Source organism: Lycorma delicatula, chromosome 2 (assembly GCF_047948215.1).
Source record: "Lycorma delicatula isolate Av1 chromosome 2, ASM4794821v1, whole genome shotgun sequence".
Lineage (NCBI taxonomy): Eukaryota > Metazoa > Arthropoda > Insecta > Hemiptera > Fulgoridae > Lycorma > Lycorma delicatula.
Window position 1 is genome coordinate 177529722 of NC_134456.1, and position 20136 is coordinate 177549857.

Below are 20136 nucleotides of genomic sequence, written 5' to 3' on the forward strand. Positions count from 1 at the left end.
TATTCAATTCTTTTAATTTTGTTTCAATCGTAAAAAAAATCAGTATAACATTATCTGATTTTTTTTTATAAATTTTAACTGCTGATGATATTATTGTCAAAAATCTATTTTTTTCCTTAGTTACATTAATAAAGGTTTTAATTAAAAAAATACCTTTAAAGTAGAAGATGCTGAAGATGCCACAAAAAAATAGGTAAATTTTATTTCACCAAAGCTACATTCTGTACACATTCACTGGATTGTCAGTAGAAAATGAGATTTTATTTCTGAAATTTTATTTTAGTGATTAAATTTTATATGAAAGTTTCACAGCACAGTTTTCTTCACAGTTTACAAACATATGGGGCAGAGTTGCAATCTCTGCCTTTCATCTGATGGGTTCTAGGTTTCAATTTCAGTCAGCCCTGACATTTTTCATGTGCTGAAAAAGTCATTAGGATTAAAAAAAAATACAAGGGTGATAACTGCAACTGATTTTCCTTGGAGAATAAATAAACAGTTTAATTCTCTATTATTCATGATAGGTTAATATTCAGGAATATATAATATTTTATTGTCTTTCTTCTCTTCTCTATATTATTTATGAGGATAAGTGAAAAAGTAAACATTGAATGGCAGTTCTCAAATTTCTCAAAATTGAGAAGCTTAAATAACCTTATACAAAAAAAAACACCTTATCATGGTCTTTATTCAAGTTCACCTGCAAGATAAGCTTATCCAAAAGCAAAATGCATTTCAACACATTTTGCTTAATAACACATTTACTTAAGAACTAAATTTAGCAAATTTCTGCATGACCCCTTTAATTATGATGACCAAAATTATTCATGGAATTTGTCATATCTTAGAATTTGTTATATGAAAGTTTACATTCTATCTATCTATAAGTAGATCATATCAGTTCAAACACTTCAATAACATCACATAGTAAGTAATCACATAGTATTATGCATAAATTTTATTTTAACAATGTTAAAATGTAACATAAATGTAAATACATGGCCAACATTTTTATTACATTTTTGTGATTTCTAAAATTTTCACAATATAACACAAATATTTTCATATTGATACACTCTAGGATGTCAGTTCATACATGGTAAATCTTTGTTAAATTATAACTGGAATTTGTCTCTTTTTTAGTGTATAATTTCATTCATTTCATTTTCATTAGAATGTGTATAAACATATTTTCAAAGCCATATTAAGAAAAAAAGAATCAGCGCTGAAATATTTGTGCATAGAGTTTAAATTTTAGAATTGGGTAAAATGTTTCAGAAGTTGAAAAATGAATACAAAGCATTTACAGATGTATATTTGTACAATTTTCCTATTTTGCATGAAGATATTACTTTTTTTCTTTTCTAGATACTTCTGTTGATATACACAGTATATTTTTGATAAAATATCAGTGATGGTAGTGTGTATAAAATAGGTAGTGTTTAGGGTAGTGTTAAAAATATTTTTTTTCCTACTTGGCACCTCTGTTGCAATGACAACAATTATTGTTAACAATAGTAATTTATTTTTATTAGATCAGGTGACAATATTTCAAATATTGCAATTGAAATTACAAATTTGCAGTTCATTTTCTCACCTACCTCCATATAATTATCAAGGTCCTGTAAAGTGAGTTTGTCTTTCTTGCTGTGAAAGTAAAATTCTTCAATACTTTGTGTCACATTTTGGAAGAGGTAAGAGTTTTGATACAGTTGTAGATCATCAGGTACAAATCGTTCAAAATGTTCATTTAAATTATTAGTAAAATCTGATCCTAAAAATAACCATAAATACAGCAAGAATCATTAATTTGTTTCCACTTTTAATAATTAAAATTAATAATACCAAATGGTAAATAAATTGCAAGTATTATAAACAACTGAAAAAGTAAATACTTTTGCATTATTTTGACCACAAAATGGCTAAAATTTTTAATAATTCCATATTCAAATTCTTATTAAATATTGCCATTGTAATTGCAGTCATTAGAAAGATATTACAAGTAAAAGGGGCTGCTATTATTTAATAATTGCAGAAATTTTTATATATGTAGAGACTTTCAGCCTTCCTTCCCATGCATAGAAAATTAATTGACTCATAGATCATCATGACAAAATGCAGATTAAATTGTTATAAAATAAATAACTTAGACAGAACCAAACCACTCTTTGACATGGGTGCTTCATGGGTATCCTTTGATATTTTTGAACAAGTGGCTAACACATCCATAAAAAATAATACTTATACCCAACAGTACCCGTAAGAACACTATTTGAAATCATAAATTTAACATGACAGAGCAAAACAGTTTCTCATACAGTTAATACTACACTTAATCACACTTACGGGTAATTAATTTATTTGTTTCTAGATTCCTAGATCAGAATATTTTTACAACAATGAAAATATTTTTATTATGCAATGGGAAATATATGGATAAAATAATATGTTGGCACTACTATGTTGATGAATCATGAATCTATATGCTGGTAATGAAAGGCAAACATACAGCTTTTTCTCACAATAAATCAATACAGCCAGTCCTCAACTTACATGGTTTCGGACTTACACGATTAAAAAGAAAAAAAAAAATTAAATTTTAGTTGTTTAGTTTACACAAGGCGAGGCATGGTACACTACCATGCGTGCCCACATTGGGGCACATGTGGTGGGGGTTGTGCACTTGTGCATGCCTAAACTCCACTTTCTTCTTTAGAAAATAAATTTCTTTCTTGGTAATCGCGTTCTGTATTTTACTATTGTGTTTATTACAAAAATAAAACCCCAACTCATGTCAAATAAGCGTAGATGTGATTCATGAATTAATGATAAAAAAAGGCTTGCATTAGTATGGATACCAAAGTTGAAATTATAAAACAATTTGAAAAAGGTGATAAGATGGCAAGCATTGCTTGATATTTTAAAATGAGTAATTCTACAGCTAGAACAATTATAATCGGTAGAGTTAGAATAATGAATCATGTAAAAAACTCAGTTCCAATGCAGTCTTCAGTATAGAAGATATGCAGCAACAACAAATTTCAATAAGCCTTATGCACATACAGGAGAAAGCCTTATGTCTTTTTCAGGATCTTAAGTGTAAAAGTGGTGGTAGTACTGATAACTATACATTTACTGTAAGCCACAGATGGTTTGAAAAGTTTAATGGTCATTCTAAACTACACATCAAAATAATGCGTGAAGCTACCAGTGCAGACATGGAGGGAGCTAAAAAAATGATCAAGAGTCTAACAGAAATAATAAAGAGTGAGGATTATCTACCATAAAAAAGTGTTTAATGTGGATGAAACAGGCCTATATTGGGAAAAATGCCAGATCAATCACACATATCCCAACAAGAAAAATCTTTGCTGGGGTTTAAGGTCTCTAAAGATAGGTTAACACTTTTACTTTGTGGAAATGCTTCTGGAGATTGCAAAATCAAACAACTTCTAATATAACTCAGTAAAACTCCAAGAGCCCTAAAGAATGTTCCTAAAACATCATTACTTGTCATTTGGAAATCTAACCGAAGAGCATGGATGACTCAAGAAATTTTTGAGGACTGGTTTTTTCATCATTTTTTTCAAGAGGTAAAAAAATACTGCTTTGAAAATAATGTACCATTTAAGATTTTGCTGTTAGTTGAAAATGCATCAGGACATCCGCCTTGTGATAATGAAAGTTTAAAAATAATATTTCTTCCTCTGAATACAACCTCTATTGTTCAACCAGGGTATCAAGGCATAATTCAAACATTTAAGAAGTATTACTTACAAAATACATTTAAGCAAGCAGTTATAGCTATTGATGTACAGAACGAAAAATCGTTAATTCCTCTTTTTCGTAAATATTACACACCAGTTTGTATAATCTATCTATTGCTTCCTTACCTGCACTGTACAGTAAATCTGCAAGTGTCCTGTCTATCCCAGGAACCTTTCTGCCATTCAAATCTTTTGATGCTTATTAAATTCAGATCTCAGTATTGCACCTCCCTTTTCATCATCTTCGACTTCCACTTCTTCCTCTACAACACCAGTTTCTAATTCATTTCCTCCATATAACTCTTCAATATATTCTACCCACCTGTCGACCTTTTCTTTTGTATTATAAACTGGTTTAACATCTTTATTTAGCACATTATTCAATTTTAATTTAGGTACCACAAAATACTCCTTAACTTTCCTGTATGCTCCATCTATTTTACCAATGATCATTTCTTTTTCACTTCTGAACATTTTTCTTTAATCCACTCTTTTCTCGCTAATCTGCACTTCCTGTTTATAGTATTTCTTAATTGTTCATATTTCCTTTTACCTTCCTCATCACTAGCATTCTTATACTTTCTACGTTCATCCATCAGCTGCAATATATCTTCTGATATACAAGGTTTTCGACCAGTTCTCTTTGTTCCACCTAAGTTCACTTCTGATGATTTAATTGTTTCCTTTTTAACATTCTCCCATTCTTCTTCTATATTTTCTACCTTATCATTTTTACTCAGACCTCTTGTGATGTCCTCCTCAAAAATTTTCTTTACTTCCTCTTCCTCAAGCTTCTCTAAATTCCACCAATTCATCTGACACCTTTTCTTCAGGTTTTTAAACCCCAATCTATATTTTATTATCACTAAATTATGGTTGCTGTCAATATCTGCTCATGGATATGCTTTGCAGTCGACAAGTTGATTTCTAAATCTTTGCTTAACCATGATATAATCTATCTGATTACATGTACCTTGCAGTACATGATCACCTGGCTATTTCCATGTGTATAATCTTCTATTATGATTTTTAAACTGGGTGTTGGCAATTACTAAATTATACTTTGTACAAAACTTTATAAGTCATTCCCCTCTTTCATTCCTTTTGCCCAGCTGATACTCACCCACAATTTTTCATCCCCTTTCATGTGTTTAATTACTTTGTCAATTTCTTTATATACACACCGTATCTCATCATCATCATCATGGTACTTGTAGGCTTATAGACGTTAACAATCATCATCGACTAAGGTTTTGATTTTATCCTTATTATAATGATTCTATCCCTAAGCTTTTTGAAATACTCTACTCTCTTCTCTATCTTCTTGTTGTTCATTTCAAAACCTACTCCTGCCTGCCCTTTATTTGAGTTAATTATTCTAAAATCACCTGACCGAAAGTCATTTTCCTCTTCCCACCAAACCTCACTAATTCTTACTATATCTACATTTAACCTATCCATTTCCCTCTTTAAAGTGGGAAATGGATAGATTAAATGGACTCTCTTTCTAATAATAATTCCATTTTTCTAATCTACAAACCATTTTTAGATTTCTAACATTCCATGCTCCAATTCATAGAATGTTATTTTTTTATTTTCTAGTGACTCCTTCCTTGGTAGTCCCCACCTGGAGATTCGAACAGGGGATTAGTTTACCTCCGTAATATTTTGCCAAGGAAGGTGCCTCCATCTTTGTTGCATGAAAATGCAGAGATACAGTTTCTTGGGAAAAAAAAGCTTACTTTTCCATTGCACCCTGCTGCGCAGTACTCTAAAGATTGAGTGATGTTGATATTAAAGGTGATATTTAAGTTGATGTTGTTGATATGTAAGTTCTCCTGACCTATGCTCTTAACAATACTGAAAGAGCTGCTGTCCTCTTTCAGGAATAAATAAGAAACAGGTAAGTAAAAATTAAGTCCGTTGGTCACGTGATATAAAACACCAATCACAGCACATGACGTCATGTCTTGCAAAACATCAGATTCTTGTTTACGGCGATCTATGTGACTTGTTGATTTGTCCTATAAAACACATTTTTTCACTTGTTATACGATTTTCTGTAATAGTAGGACGTCTACAACAAGTCTTTGGAATGTTATCAGGGTTTGCAAAAGCCAACAGCAGTAACTGATGTAGTTATGCTGGGAGTGTTTTTCGCTTCAAATTCTGATTTTTGCTCAGCGGAATTCCAAAATATCAAAACTTCTATGTATGTACACAACTATAAACATTATATTAGTTTTTCGTAATATAACGGAATTATCACCTCATATTGCGGTATTCTACATAAGTATTGTTGGTCAAAATCCGTTAATGTACACTTAATAGCCCGTGGACTAATAAATGGTTAGTTAGTTCTTAGATGGCGCCACTGAAATGCTATATTGAAATAAAAAAATAAATAGATAAAATTACAAATATAATCTAACCAAACTTAATCTACGCTCGCTAGTCAAGGTTAGCAAGCGTAGTTTAAGTTTGGTTAGATATATTTATAATTTTATGTATTTCTGTTCTTATTTAAATATAGTGTTTCAGTGGCGCTATCTAAGAACTAACTAACCAACTACTTCTTGGTCGTCGGGCTATTAAGTAACCATCTAACGGATTTTGACCATATTGTTTTTTAGGTTAGTTGTCAGAAGAAAAACGTATCTCATAATTAAATAAATATAATAATGGCTAAATTTGATTTTAGGTTCTCTATTTAATATGGAGATGATTCTGTAAGCTAGTGCAATAAAGCGTGATAGCAAAATATGTACAGTCAAATGTAAAATGTGCCCGGAACATACATTTTCTTGCGAAATTTTATAGTTTGTTAAATAAGCATGTATACAGTTAAATAAACAATTTGACTCCGCTAAACATGTGATTGTTTTGTACGGCATGAAGTCGTACGAGGGGTCATGAGAGTTTGAAGCGTTTTGGCGGGAAAATTTTAATTGGTTTATAAAAATGCAAGATACATCGTGTAAACTACCATTTATGCGTTATAATGTTTATATTTTAATAAAATAGGGCGTGAGGCATAATATAAACCTGTTTCTCAAAAACAGTTAACTAGCCTATTTTTAGCTTCTTTCACATAATTGAGTTGATCACTTATTTCTTCATACATCTTCATCTTCTGCTGAAGAGATTAGTATATATAGATCTGCACAATTGTTGTTAGCGTAAGTTTTGAAATCTACCTTGACTAAATAGTTCTCTCATAGTGGTACCTCTTATAACAAAACTTTTTGTCTCATTTTCTTGTTCAGGATTATCCGCACTCCTGCATTTCCATAATTTGATTTTGTGTTTAATAAACTTCCTGGACCAAAAGGCTTGTTTTCCTTTCTACCTTAATTACTAGTATATCTAATTCTAATATATTCATTTTTATTTTAAACTGTCTAGCTTACTGTTCATAATTAGGTTTCTAATATTACAATATCTAACTCAAAGAATGGCATGGGATACTTTCTAATGACTTCTTGAACAATCCCCACTTGGGGATCCAAATGAGGGACTATGATACTGATGGGATATTTTACATAAGAGGACACCATCTTAGAAACAAGGAAAGAAGTAAGAAAAAGCATTACTCTAAAAATACCACTACATAAAACTTAAAAATTAGCTTCAAGTTTGCTGGACTAGCCATCAATTACTCGTAGTTCAGGACCTTAATAATTGCTGAAAGGACTGCTGCCTCCTTTCAGAAACTATTCCTTTGTCTAGCCTCTTCACAAATACCTACTCTCAGTACCTGTAGTATGACTACCTCAAAGACATGTATTCTTCTGCAAGAAAAATAAGTCAGGTTATTTACATGTGTCCAGTACTCCATCTACAGCACAAGTACCATTGTCAGTTTAGTAACATTTTTTTGGTGTACCAAAGTACTCCCCCTTAGATAGTATTCCATTACACCTCTAATATGCTGCTCTGTGCACAGGTCTTATCTGGATCACTCCTTATTCACAGCTAGCCACCATAGAAGTAGTCTTTTCTCTATATACATCCTGGATACTCTGCTGCTAACAGCAAGCTGTTTGTTGTTTGTTTATTCTATGGTACTAATAGTAAGTGAATCATTAGTATGAACTTACGTGCAATTGCTAACAATCCTTCATTGCTAACTACACCAATGATGATTGGGATGTGAAAGAATCTGTTTTCTTCCAGCAACTTTTTTGGATGATCCGTAAGAAAAGTACTTTCTGATAGTTGAGTTTCTATTGTTGGAACAAATGGAAAACTGAAGCAATTTTTCATTTCCTAATTAAAAATAGAAATATTAATCAGAAAATATAATGGTACCAAATATGTTAGATACAATTTTTTTTTCATGTAATATTTGAAAAAACCTAAATAAAAATTCTATTTTATAAAATAATAAATAAAAAATGTAATTTATAATAATTTTTATTTATTTTATAAAAATAACAAATAAATAACAAATTCACCACTTCTTTCTAAGAACTCCTGTAAGTATCTTTTGAAAATTACAAATAACTGTAGCATGCAAATGAATCCGAACACAGGTCTTATTTAATAAAAAGTAACTTTATTAAGAAAAAAGATTATACCTGTATAATTTGTAAATATCCAGTAATTAACATGTTTTCCTTTACTCTTAATCATTTCATATATGTGATTTGGTATTGATTCAGTAAGTTTAAATATTTTTTTTGATTTCTTAATCATGAAACCATAATGATATTATTTTAATGGAGTCAGTTTTTGTGGTACATTTTTGAGAGCTTTCTTTTTTGACTATTGCCCAAAGACTTTCAATTAGGTTTAGGTATGGGCCATTGCCTGGCCACAGGAATATATTAATGTTTTATTCTTCAAAAAATTGTTCCACTTTTTTGGTTTTATGGCATGGTGCCAAATATTGTTGGAACACTCTGTTGCCTTGTGGGAATTTGTTTTGAAGTTGTGTCACAATCCTTTCCTTCAGAATCTTATATATCCATCGCTTTTCAACATACTACCTTCATACTGGAAATAATGAGCCTTCAAATATGAAACAACCCCAAAAAGATTTTTTCTGAGATGTGGTTATTGGATATGAGCTGGTAATGCATTTTCATCTGATGCTTTTCCAACGCGCGGAACCATTTGCCCTTGAAAATAAAAATATGACTCATCAGAAATTATAACGCTTTTCCAGTCTTCTTTAGTCCACTTAGCATGAGCTTTGGCCCTCAAAAAACTTTTTTTACACATTGCTGGTGTTAAAAGCTGCCTGACGATGCCTAACGTTTTTAGCTGGCTGACAATGAGCTTTCCGTCTAGCTGCAAGAAGTTGGCATCTAACAGTAGTCATGTATAAAGCTGTTCCACAGGCTGCTAATTCTTGATTTAAGTAAATCTCACCAATAATAATCCTGTATTGGAGTAATTTTTCCCTTTAAGGTGAAAATGAATCAGTTTCCTTTAATTGTTTTAAAATAGCATTTACTATCCCCAGTCCAACACCATACTCAGAAGCTATTTGTTGCTATGTCATACTGGTATGCTCAGAAAGAGAAACAATTTCCAAACACTTTCTAATGTTATATCCATTACTGTACATTCAAGACATACAGAACAAAAAATACAAAATATGATTTTGTAATAAGCAATGAAATAAACTTTCACAGAACACTATTTATAACATGAAAATTGCTAAATATCCAAAGAACAATAATCACAAATTACACAGACAACTTAAAGAATGAATGGGATCAAGTAATATAGCCACATCTTAGAAATAAACAAAAAAATTCCGTGTTCAGATTAATTTGCATGCTATTGTAATCCAATAATATTATAATATTGTGTAATAATCTACATAATACAACATATTTATTCTACATTCTTATTCATAGAATAATCTACATAATACAACATATTTATTCTACATTCTTATTCACAGAAGAATATAAAAATAATGAAGCACTCAACTTCTTAAAGATAACACTCAAAACAGATAAACACACTCAAAATTTAAAGAAAACAGCTCAGTTGACTCACCCATCCATAATACAGCTGATAAGCACAGCATAAATATACTGTTTTCACTCACGCACATGTATATTTCAAGGAAGAAGTCTATTGAAAATTCTATAACAGAATACCTACAATGTTTGATAATGGTTATTGTCTATAATGTTTACTCTTTTTCATCTTCTGAATCTTTTAATTCTCTTTTAATCAACTTTTTTCTTCTCATGATTTGTCCCAGCCAGTTAGCTCTTCCATTCTGAATAGCTCTGTTTAAGCTTCTATTCTTATTCACTCTTCTCATTGCATCTTCATTTCACAATTTTACTATCTTTTGTATACTTTTTTCTTTAAGACAATTTTATTTTTATTCTATTGTCAGCTCATCTATTTCTACAGGTTTTCCATTCTTATATCCTTTTTTGCTTGATAACTTCTGATTTTTTAGAATGGTACAATTTTATCATCCTCTTCCATTCATTCTGTTCTCCTTCAGGAAGACCAATCTTGGCTTTATATTAGAATGGTATATTTCCTCCTCGTACTTCTTCCATCTTTCAAAATCTCTTGCTCTCTGTATAGCATTTTGCCATTTCTGCTGGAAGTTTCTTTATTGTCTACATTTTCTGCAGGTTAACCACAATAATTTTTTTTTACTTTTGTTTATTACCTTATACCATAATTTTCTTTCTAAATCTTCTATGTCTGAGCATTCATCAAATCATTTTTCATTGATTTTTTGCAGTTCTTCCTACTTCATTATTCAATTTTCTCAGAGGGTCTTACTTTTTTAATCCTTCCTGAACTTTAATTTTCTTTTGTCTTCCATTTTTCAATTATACTTTTATTAGCTTCTGATTAACTAACAGTAGTATATGATTTAATGTTGTTGATTTTATAAATGTTGACTTCTGGCAATTGTATGTCTTTTTTTAATCAAATTTCTGAATCTTTCTTCCATAATATATAGTCAATTTTAATCTGTTTTCTATTCCTAGCAACTTCATTGCTAAAGTCTTCTTTTAAAACCTTTATTTTTTACGAGCAATTTATTTTCCTTATGAATTCAATAATTTTTGTATTTCCTTTCAACTGAGAGCCAAGTTCATATTTTCCCATTGTTTAGTAATCCCTTCTTTCCTTCACTGCAACATCCAATCTCAGATTAGTACCTTACAACAACATTTACTCCTTCTTCTTTCATAATCTTCACCATCTATTAATACATTATTTCAGTTACCACCATCTTTATACTAACTAGTTGACATGCACATTTAAATGAAAAACAAACCCTTTGAATTCATTCCTATCTTAACAGCAATAGTCCTGCCATTTGCAAAAAAAAAAAAAAATCATCCTTTCTACTTTTATTGATATTTCTTTGTTTAGAGTGATTCCTACACAGTTTCTTCCTTTTTTTATTTTTTGATCAGTACTTTATAACATTATCATCAATAACCTCAATCTCATTGCACATCTTACTTTATTTAATTTAATCATATCCATTGCTGTTTAGAAAAATTAGTTTTTCCATATTTTGTTTTATTTTTTCTTTTCCTCTATGTTTAATATTTTTACAGAGCTCTCTGCTTCACATACCTCTCAGCTGCTCTGTTTTTTACATGTAAGCTGGTGGTAAAATATTCAAGACAGACATAGGTAGTGTGTGTGTATGTGTGCGCACACGCGCCAGTTGCTTATATTATTTGAAATCAATTATATTTTCTAGATTATATATTTCTATTATTCAAATGTTTTTTACCTGTTTGAAATTTTGTATTTTTTATATTATTTAAATAGTAATAAGAAAGATTATAAAATAAATTTATTTTATAAATGGTACAGAAGGATTGGACTGTAAAAATTATCCTTGAATAACTATAAAGAAAATAGATAATCTAGTATGACTATGATACTTCATTCTAGTTTATGAAAATGAAGAAATATTATAAGAAAATTGAAGCATCCATAACCAAAAACATTGATTTACCTCTGGTGTAATGATATTTTCTTGTAAGGAAACAATATCTGATGCCGGGGTATTCATAAGGTAATTAGTTAACTCCTTATGATCGGTAGTATTAATGCCAAGAATTTTACCAAACCTAAATGCCCGTTGTACTGGATCTTGTTGAAAGGCCCATGGATTAAGAGCAGTACCACTTTGCAAAATTGCTTTGTGAAAAAAACCTAAAAATAAATTGGGTATTAAAACAAAACAAAAGTAATTTGCTGTTGTCTATCATTTAATAAATAAATAAAATATAATATTTAAACAAAGTTTATCAACTTTAAATGTATTGAAAAATAAATTTAGAAAAATTAATTTTATTATTTTATAATTATTGCACAAACTTGTATCAAAAAAAGTTAGCATTCTTCAAGATCTGATTATTAAAATACTGTTTTTCAGTATATTTAAATGTGACAATTAATGTGCTACCAGCAGCAGGTAGTAAATTTAAATTGTGAAATGTATATTTTAGATATGGAATGTGAAGTATCAAATAAATTGTTATTCATTAAGAGATAATAAACAAACGGAGAAAGATATATCTAAAAAAATCTTATGGGTTTACACATTGTCATATAAATTTAAAAAAATCATATATTATGAATGCAAACTTAATAAATAATTACAAATTACTAATATCATATTATCTATCAAATGTTTGAAATCATGTTTGAAGCACAGTAAATACATAAAATTAAATATTGTTCTAAATAAAAGGGATATCTCTTCTAATAAATGCCTTCTTAATAACATATTAAAAAAGTGCCTTACCATCTGATAGTGGAGATATCATATGATAAACAATAGATGCTGATCCAGCACTGTTACCAAAAACCAGCACATTATTTGGATCACCTCCAAAATGACTTATATGCTGTTTAATCCATTTCAGAGCTGCAAGTTGGTCTTTTAACCCTGCATTTCCAGGTATGTCATCATTATCTAAAGATAAAAAACCTGTAAAAAAATAAAAAAGTGTTACTGATGTATAAATTAGCAATCTTCCCTAAGCAAAAAGTTTGTTAAATCGTATGACTTAAAAGAAATTTCTAGTAAGGAAGCTAAGCTATTAAAAAACCGATTTTTTTTATCTGATGTGAAATGCTGTTGAATTAAGATTTTGAAGCTCATTTAAATATTTAAGCAGTTTTTGTTTTCATATAAGAATTAAAGGATTTTTAAGTTGATTAATTCACTGCTTAAGCTCAAATGGACATTCAGTATGCAAATTCTTTAATGTATGGAAATTGCCAAACTGAATGGGACTTAAATTTATGACCTTCTGGATGAAAGGAAAGACAATACTTCACTGTAGAGATTAAGTCTACACTCTTTAAATGATTACATTCGTTAATTCACTTACACAAATACAAGGCAACTATATAAAAATTTATTATAAATCCTTTCAGTCATCTGTTTTGTAATATCTCTTTCAGCCAACCATTACTGTGATGCCACTTTGAACTATGCCTTCTTTTCTCTCACGGCTGTTTATATAATCAGCTAAAATGTCTTCTTTCTGAATAAGAAGGTTTTTTGGAAAAGGGAATAAAGTGATGAGCCAGAAGTGAAGCACTCTTTGAAAGTCCTGCCTTCTTGAAGTTCCTTTCTTGTTACATATCAAACTCTTTCATAAATGTGAAAAAGCAATAACAAACACAACTCACAAATTCTTGAATGGTTCTCTGCAACTTTCCATGCACTAAAGTTATTCTCAACCATTTTTTGAAGCCACAGGAAATTTAGAGATCTGGAAGTTTTGAAAATGTTCTGCTTATTTACTTTTTCTGATCATAAGACAGTATTTGACATAGTTTTCAAACAGCACAAAATAACTAGTTCTTATTGTAGTTACTTCATAGATATTATTTATGTGCCTTTATAACATATAGTGCAATGTTAAGTTTGTTCACTAAATTGTTAACATGTAACCTTTTTGTCAGTTATCAAGTCAAGAAGCTTCATTTGATCTCTTCTTGTTTGGCATCTTGAATATTTGGCAGTTATGCTTTTTCAAAATTGATCTTGCTACTTTTATCTGAATTGACCTGAATGGAAAATGATAATCAAGTTTACAAAATTTTAATGAAAATTCATCTACATTTTCTTCTTGATTTCTTCCTAGAAAATTTTGGAACTTAAAAATAACTATATTACTGAATAATTTAAATAAATGCTAAAATTACTTTAACTGGTAAACTGGTTATAACAAACAGCTCATAGCACCAGGAGACACTGTTAGTATAATTTAAGTCTACACTCTTTAAATTATTGCATTCATTAATTCACTGAAACAGTTTGGTTTACACTATTAGTGTAAATTGGTTTCTGAGAATAGGCAGTAGAATTAATTATGTCTGGTAAAGAAAACTCAGGTACATTGTTTATTCAAAAAATTAATATTTGGTTCCTCTAATGAATAATTTTGTCCTTTGTTAATAAAATACCCTATTAACTAGATAATACTTAAAATAAGAGCAATAGTGTGTATAGGAACTACTGCTGGTGGTCTCTAAGGGTCCTTCTTTTTTACCATCTTTGACTTTTATATGCACATAAGCAGAGCACTTATTAACTAAGTTAGAGTTTTACAGAGCTCTCTTTTTAGATACAGTTTGGAAATAAAGACAATATTATTGTTTTCTGGAATAAAATAAAAATTTCATTTATCTGTTTACAATTTGAATGCTAAACCTAATACAGAAGTTATACTAACCTAAAGCACCAATTCTATAATTAAATGTAATTAAGACGACTCCTTTCTCAACTAAATAATCAGCACCATACTTATCTTCATTGCTGCCACCAGTAGTAAAACCACCACCATGGATGTAAACCATAACAGGATGTAGTGTTATATCATGATCTGGAAACTAAAATGGTAGAGTAAATTATTAATAGAAATAACACAAATTTTTGTTTTAAAAGACTTAGTTTTTATCTTTAAAAGAAATACTTCATTTTTCTCGGAAAAGTCATTTTATTTATATAGTGCAGCATGTGAAAAAAAATCTTAAGTTTACTATTTGCTATAGTATATAGCATTTTAAGATTAATCATTTTTCAAGTGGCCGAACAGTCTCCTGGTGCTATGAGCACTGTTTGTTATTCATTTGTAATTAAATAAATGCATATAAACTATACTTTATTTTAATTTAACCTAATTGATTTTTAGGTTAACTAAATAGCTGAGGATGAAGTAGCTGAGTTGTCAGAAATTTTTTATGAAGTCCAAATTTATATTTTTTCTTGAATCTAATGCCCCTCCCTCATGATACTGCAGTGCTCTTGGCTGTAGGGAAGACAGATGAGAAATAGAGAGAGAGAGAGATCTGTCATTAAGAGAAAGCATATCCACATTAAAATTTTAAATAAGTTCACTTTAATTTGGAGCTTGAATTTTTTGTTAGTTGATTCACTGAAAAATCTATAAAATCGTTTTTTTTATCCCACTTTGTTTAAAATATTTTCTTGAAAAGTAAATAATTTGATTTCATTTGAATGTAATATATATTTTGACTGTTGATAAGTTTAATACGTATCTCATATGAAATGCTCACATAAAAAGTGACTATTTAAGGTAATAAAGTAATTCCATGGGCTTTACATAATGATTTAAATAGACTGGTGAAAATCTCTAGAATTGCATAAATAAAAGATAAGATACAATTTAATTTGCTCCTTACAATGTTTTTATATGTAACATTTTTTTTTTTTTTTTGATGATTGATATTACAAATTTAAAATCACTTACACTTTTTAGGATAAAAACTCATTTTAATTTGATCTAATAATTAGTATTTTTAATAACTCAGCTAGCTGGTATAATGGTCAGTATACTGGCTTCTAATTCAGTTGGTTCTGGGTTTAACTCTCAGCAAGAACCAGGTATTTTTTCACTATTTCATCCTTCATCATAAAATAAAAGTAATGATCTGTAATTTGATAATGCTTGTAGAGTAAAAAGAAGTAATTAAATAATTTTTATATTTTCTCTGGCTTAAGGAATTTTGAATATAATTAAAAAGTACAAATTATTTTTATATAATTTATTTATGCGTGGTTGGGTAGTTTACCTCAAAATATGTAAAAGAGTTAATTAATTAGTTAAATACTAGCTTGTTAGTATTTTCAATTCAATTAAAGTGTCCATGACAGCCCTTCAAATTTATAATGAAAACAGCTTGTAACAAGTTTTTCTATTTTATTTATAATTATAAATCAATCAGTCAATCTAAAAGATTGAAAATCCCCTTGTGTATATTATTTAATATTTCTACAAGTTACACATGAGAAAATCTTCTGTACAGGTAAAATAAATGTACACTTTTCAGATGGATTATATTCAAATTTATCTAGTAGTAAAGCACAAATAAATTTTATGAAATTATAAAGCACAAATTGAAAAGAACAAAATAGTATTATAATAAAAAGTTAAACTACTGAGATAGCTGTTAACAGCAATATGAATGCAGGAAGAAAGAATCAAATTAATGAACTAGGATGAAACTAGAAACTTGAAAACTAGAACTCTTTTCCTAATAAAGAAACAGCACTATTAGCTTCTTTCTAAATATGCAATAGGAACTAAATTATTGAAAAGATCTTACAGGAGTTTATTTCCATGTATTCAAGAACAATTAATTTTCTAAACTCTGTTTAATCAAAGCTTAAAATATATTTTGTCATTCTGATCCATAAGTTAAATCTTATGAATTATATTAATTTTGACTTAACTAGTATAAAAATGATTAAAACTCGAAAAGCAAATGAAATTTAATCAGACGTTAACAAATTCTGCATTGTTAATACCTGAGTTGTGTAAATATTGAGATAAAGACAATCTTCAGATCCTTTTATAGATTTACCAAGCAAACTGGGAAACATTTGCAAACATAATTCACTTTCTTTGGTTGCATCAATTAGATTGTGCCAATGTTCAACAGGCTCTGGATTCTGCAATTTAAGAATAAATAACTTTCTTATTTTTTTAAAATTTTTATTTCTTATATTCAAAGTAAATTTAAATTTTCACTTCACTAACTTATTAGATAAAACAACCAAATAGTAGAATATTGAAGACTCAGTGTTTGACTCCAGGTTGGGAATGGTATATTTTCATCAGTCACCACTGAACTCATGCAAAAGCAAATACACAAACAAAAATAAAATCATGAATCATCCAATAAAAACATGATTTTTTTAGATGTAGAAAATATCATAAGATAAAAATTATTTTTTTAAAGAAAATTTGTATGCTGTATACTATTACATAGCAATTCCAAAGATATGGTTGCAACCCCTCGGTGGATGATGGAAAAAAATTTGTAGGCTACAAATATCTGAATAAATGTCACATTAAATGTTTTTATATATTTTGTAAACAATACCAGTTCTATGAATATCAAAAAGTCTAATGCAGCCAGTAATTATTTAATGACATTTATCACAACTTACCTGTGTGAGCATTTTCTAAATTAGTATGTCTGAAAAGTAAATATGTAGACATTCTGTTGAACCACACTTCAGATTTAATCTGAGTTCATTACTCCAAATACAGTGATGCTGGTGATGTATAAACATCATCCCACTTACAGTTAATTATGTGCTCTACAGTATTCTTATGTATTCATATTTCATTACAATAGAACCTAACTGCAACCTTGGTAAGAAATCAGAAAAAAGAATATCAATTTAGATTTAAGAATTATTGTGAAACATGTAAGAATATAATATTTTGTGGGTCACCTCCCTCTCCACATAAATTTATTTTATTTTGACAGGTGGCAGGCAAGTTATTAAAATCAGGAACCACCATGTACTAAACTATGTAATCAGTTTTCTTTTTCTTTTTTGCATTTTTTAAAAATAAATTTAATAAAAATCTATGTTATATGATTAAATATTTAGTTAAAATTCATTTTATTAATAATTTATTTAAAATTATTCTTCATTCTTTTTTTCCATCCCTTTTCTATTAAAAATAAGTAAAACCTGTGTCTCATTGCTTAAATATTTATTTTTTAACTCTATTTTTTTTTCATAGTAACTTTCTCATCAAACTTATATGATTAATAGTTGTTTAGTTAAATGATGACTGGACAGCAACTATCATGATCATGAAGGTCATGACAATAAATAAAAATAAGAAAACTGAAATATATTTAATTCAGAAGGCATTACAAGTTTACAAAAGTGCTTTAAATGAGTTGATTAAAAAATAAATAACATACTTACTTTAAAACGTAATGGTCCAAGTGGTGGCTTTGCATATGGTATACCTTGAAAAGAATAATAGGTTTTATTGTTCAGAACTGAGACTCTTTCACGACCTTTCAGATATCCTAAATCAATTTTAACAACACACTCACCATTTTTGCAAGGCTGAAATAAAAACAATAATAAATAAAAAAAAAAACTTATCTTGTATAATATATGTATGCACTATTTCAAATATACTTTGAAAAAACCATAATGCAGTTCAATTTTGTATGTCTAAAACCTATGGAAGAACTCCTTATGGAAGTTCTTTCATATTTCACAAAAGATAATCAACAATCAATTACAAATACATATTCTGTATATTATATATAATTATAAATACAACTGGCACATCATCAAATATTATTAATTCTCCTTATGTGATGAGTAAAATAAATTTTTGCTGCTATTACCCAATTGTTTAATTAAATCAATTTTGCCAACTTATAGAATTCATTAACAAAGATCTACTCAGTTAATCAGTTTTTAAGTTAATCCGCTCTATACAGTTTATAAATTAAATAATTTTCCAATATTTCCAAGTAATATATTTTATAAATCATTAATTACATATGTCAAGGTGTCTTTTTTTAATCATGTTCTGCATTATTTGAGAATTTGCTAATTCTAGTTTTAATTAAATAAATATTTTTTTAATGCTTTTTTTTAATGTAAACATTATTATTACCATTATATTTAAAGGTACATCAGATTTTTTTTCCATTTGATTTCTATTCATTTTGTATTTTCCAGTAATATGTCTGTTTTTCAAATTTCTATTGTTTTTTTTAGAATAAGTTTTGTAGAAAATATTATATAATAAATTATGCTTTGTATATTTGTTTTTTTCCATAGATCATGGTGGTTTTCCTGATTACCCTTCTTTATATGAGTAAATATACATTCAGTATTTCTTTAGTTAATCATTTTTGATAGTTTTTAATTTTTTTCCTTTAAACATTTAATTAATAATTAATTTATAATCTGTCATAAAACCAATGTGTTTTCAATAAGATTTACTTCCTACTTTTTGTTTATTTATATTACCTTTGTCATTGTCATATACTATACATTTTTATTTGTTTTCTGTTCCCATGAGTGATTTTTATGTTTAATGCCATTTCATCAAATGATTTTCTACAGATTTGTTTTTCATTCTCTCGTTTTGTATATATATATATATATATATATATATATATATGGTTTAAAGTTGGATTATGTTTGCAAAATTTTGAGAAAATTGAGCCCATAGAAACTATCTACCCAACCCCCATGGAGATATTGACCCTCAACATTTACTAACAATTTCCCCCATATACACGAGTCTGCTAAATTTCTTCAAAATCGGTTTTTTTCAGTAAAAAGTTATTAAGCTACAAATACACTTACATAGATATGTAAACTTTTACCAACAAACTTCCTCATATACACGAGTCTCTGTGCCAAAATTCATTAAAATCAGTTTATCCAGTCAAAAATTTCAAACATACCAGCACATATGAACATTACCCCCACTTTTTTTTGGTTTTTTTGGTTCCTAGGTCATGAAATGTTGAGAAATGCAAAGAACCCATCCCCATTCTTTAAGTAATCATATTTTCCTTCTCATAGCTCCAGAGTTATGATGCCAGGAAAGTAATATATATATAATGTCTATGGAGGATTGTGCTAAATTTCATAATCATATTTCTCTCATGAAAAAATTCATATAAATTTGTAGATTCGAAGATGCTTTGTTAATGAGTTACAATTAGTGAAACACTTCATCCTGATTTTTTCTCCTCTGATGAAATAAAGCCCTACTGAAATCACCTTGTGATGTTACCGGTCGCCACACAACCCCATCCATTCCAAGCCCTGAGGGGCTTTACCAAACGTCATCTTTAGACACTCTAACTGATTACATCTCACAGTCATCAGCCAAGCCTCAGTCGGGATGCCACCGATGTAAATGCCTCGGCAGAAATTTTCATCAGTAAAATACATATCAAATTTCGCCTTCACGTAGGCCTCAAACGGACATCTTCACATCCAAGCTAACATGATTCCCTCAAACTAACTGACCGAAACCGCAGAAGCGCGAACCCCACGCCTAGTACAGATTTAACA

The 20136-nt window shown here is 29.1% G+C and overlaps 1 protein-coding gene across 1 annotated transcript in view; it reads right to left on the reverse strand.

The window, feature by feature from the left end:
* Window positions 1-20136, reverse strand: part of LOC142319447 (esterase FE4-like) — a 38621-nt gene that overhangs the window by 7266 nt on the left and 11219 nt on the right. The window contains exons 2-8 of the mRNA XM_075356740.1: window positions 18004-18150; window positions 16579-16722; window positions 14483-14639; window positions 12538-12723; window positions 11743-11942; window positions 7868-8036; window positions 1602-1774 (exon numbers count right to left, since the gene is read on the reverse strand). Of these exons, the coding sequence (XP_075212855.1) occupies window positions 1602-1774; window positions 7868-8036; window positions 11743-11942; window positions 12538-12723; window positions 14483-14639; window positions 16579-16722; window positions 18004-18150 (1176 nt within the window). The remainder of the gene's footprint in view (window positions 1-1601; window positions 1775-7867; window positions 8037-11742; window positions 11943-12537; window positions 12724-14482; window positions 14640-16578; window positions 16723-18003; window positions 18151-20136) is intronic.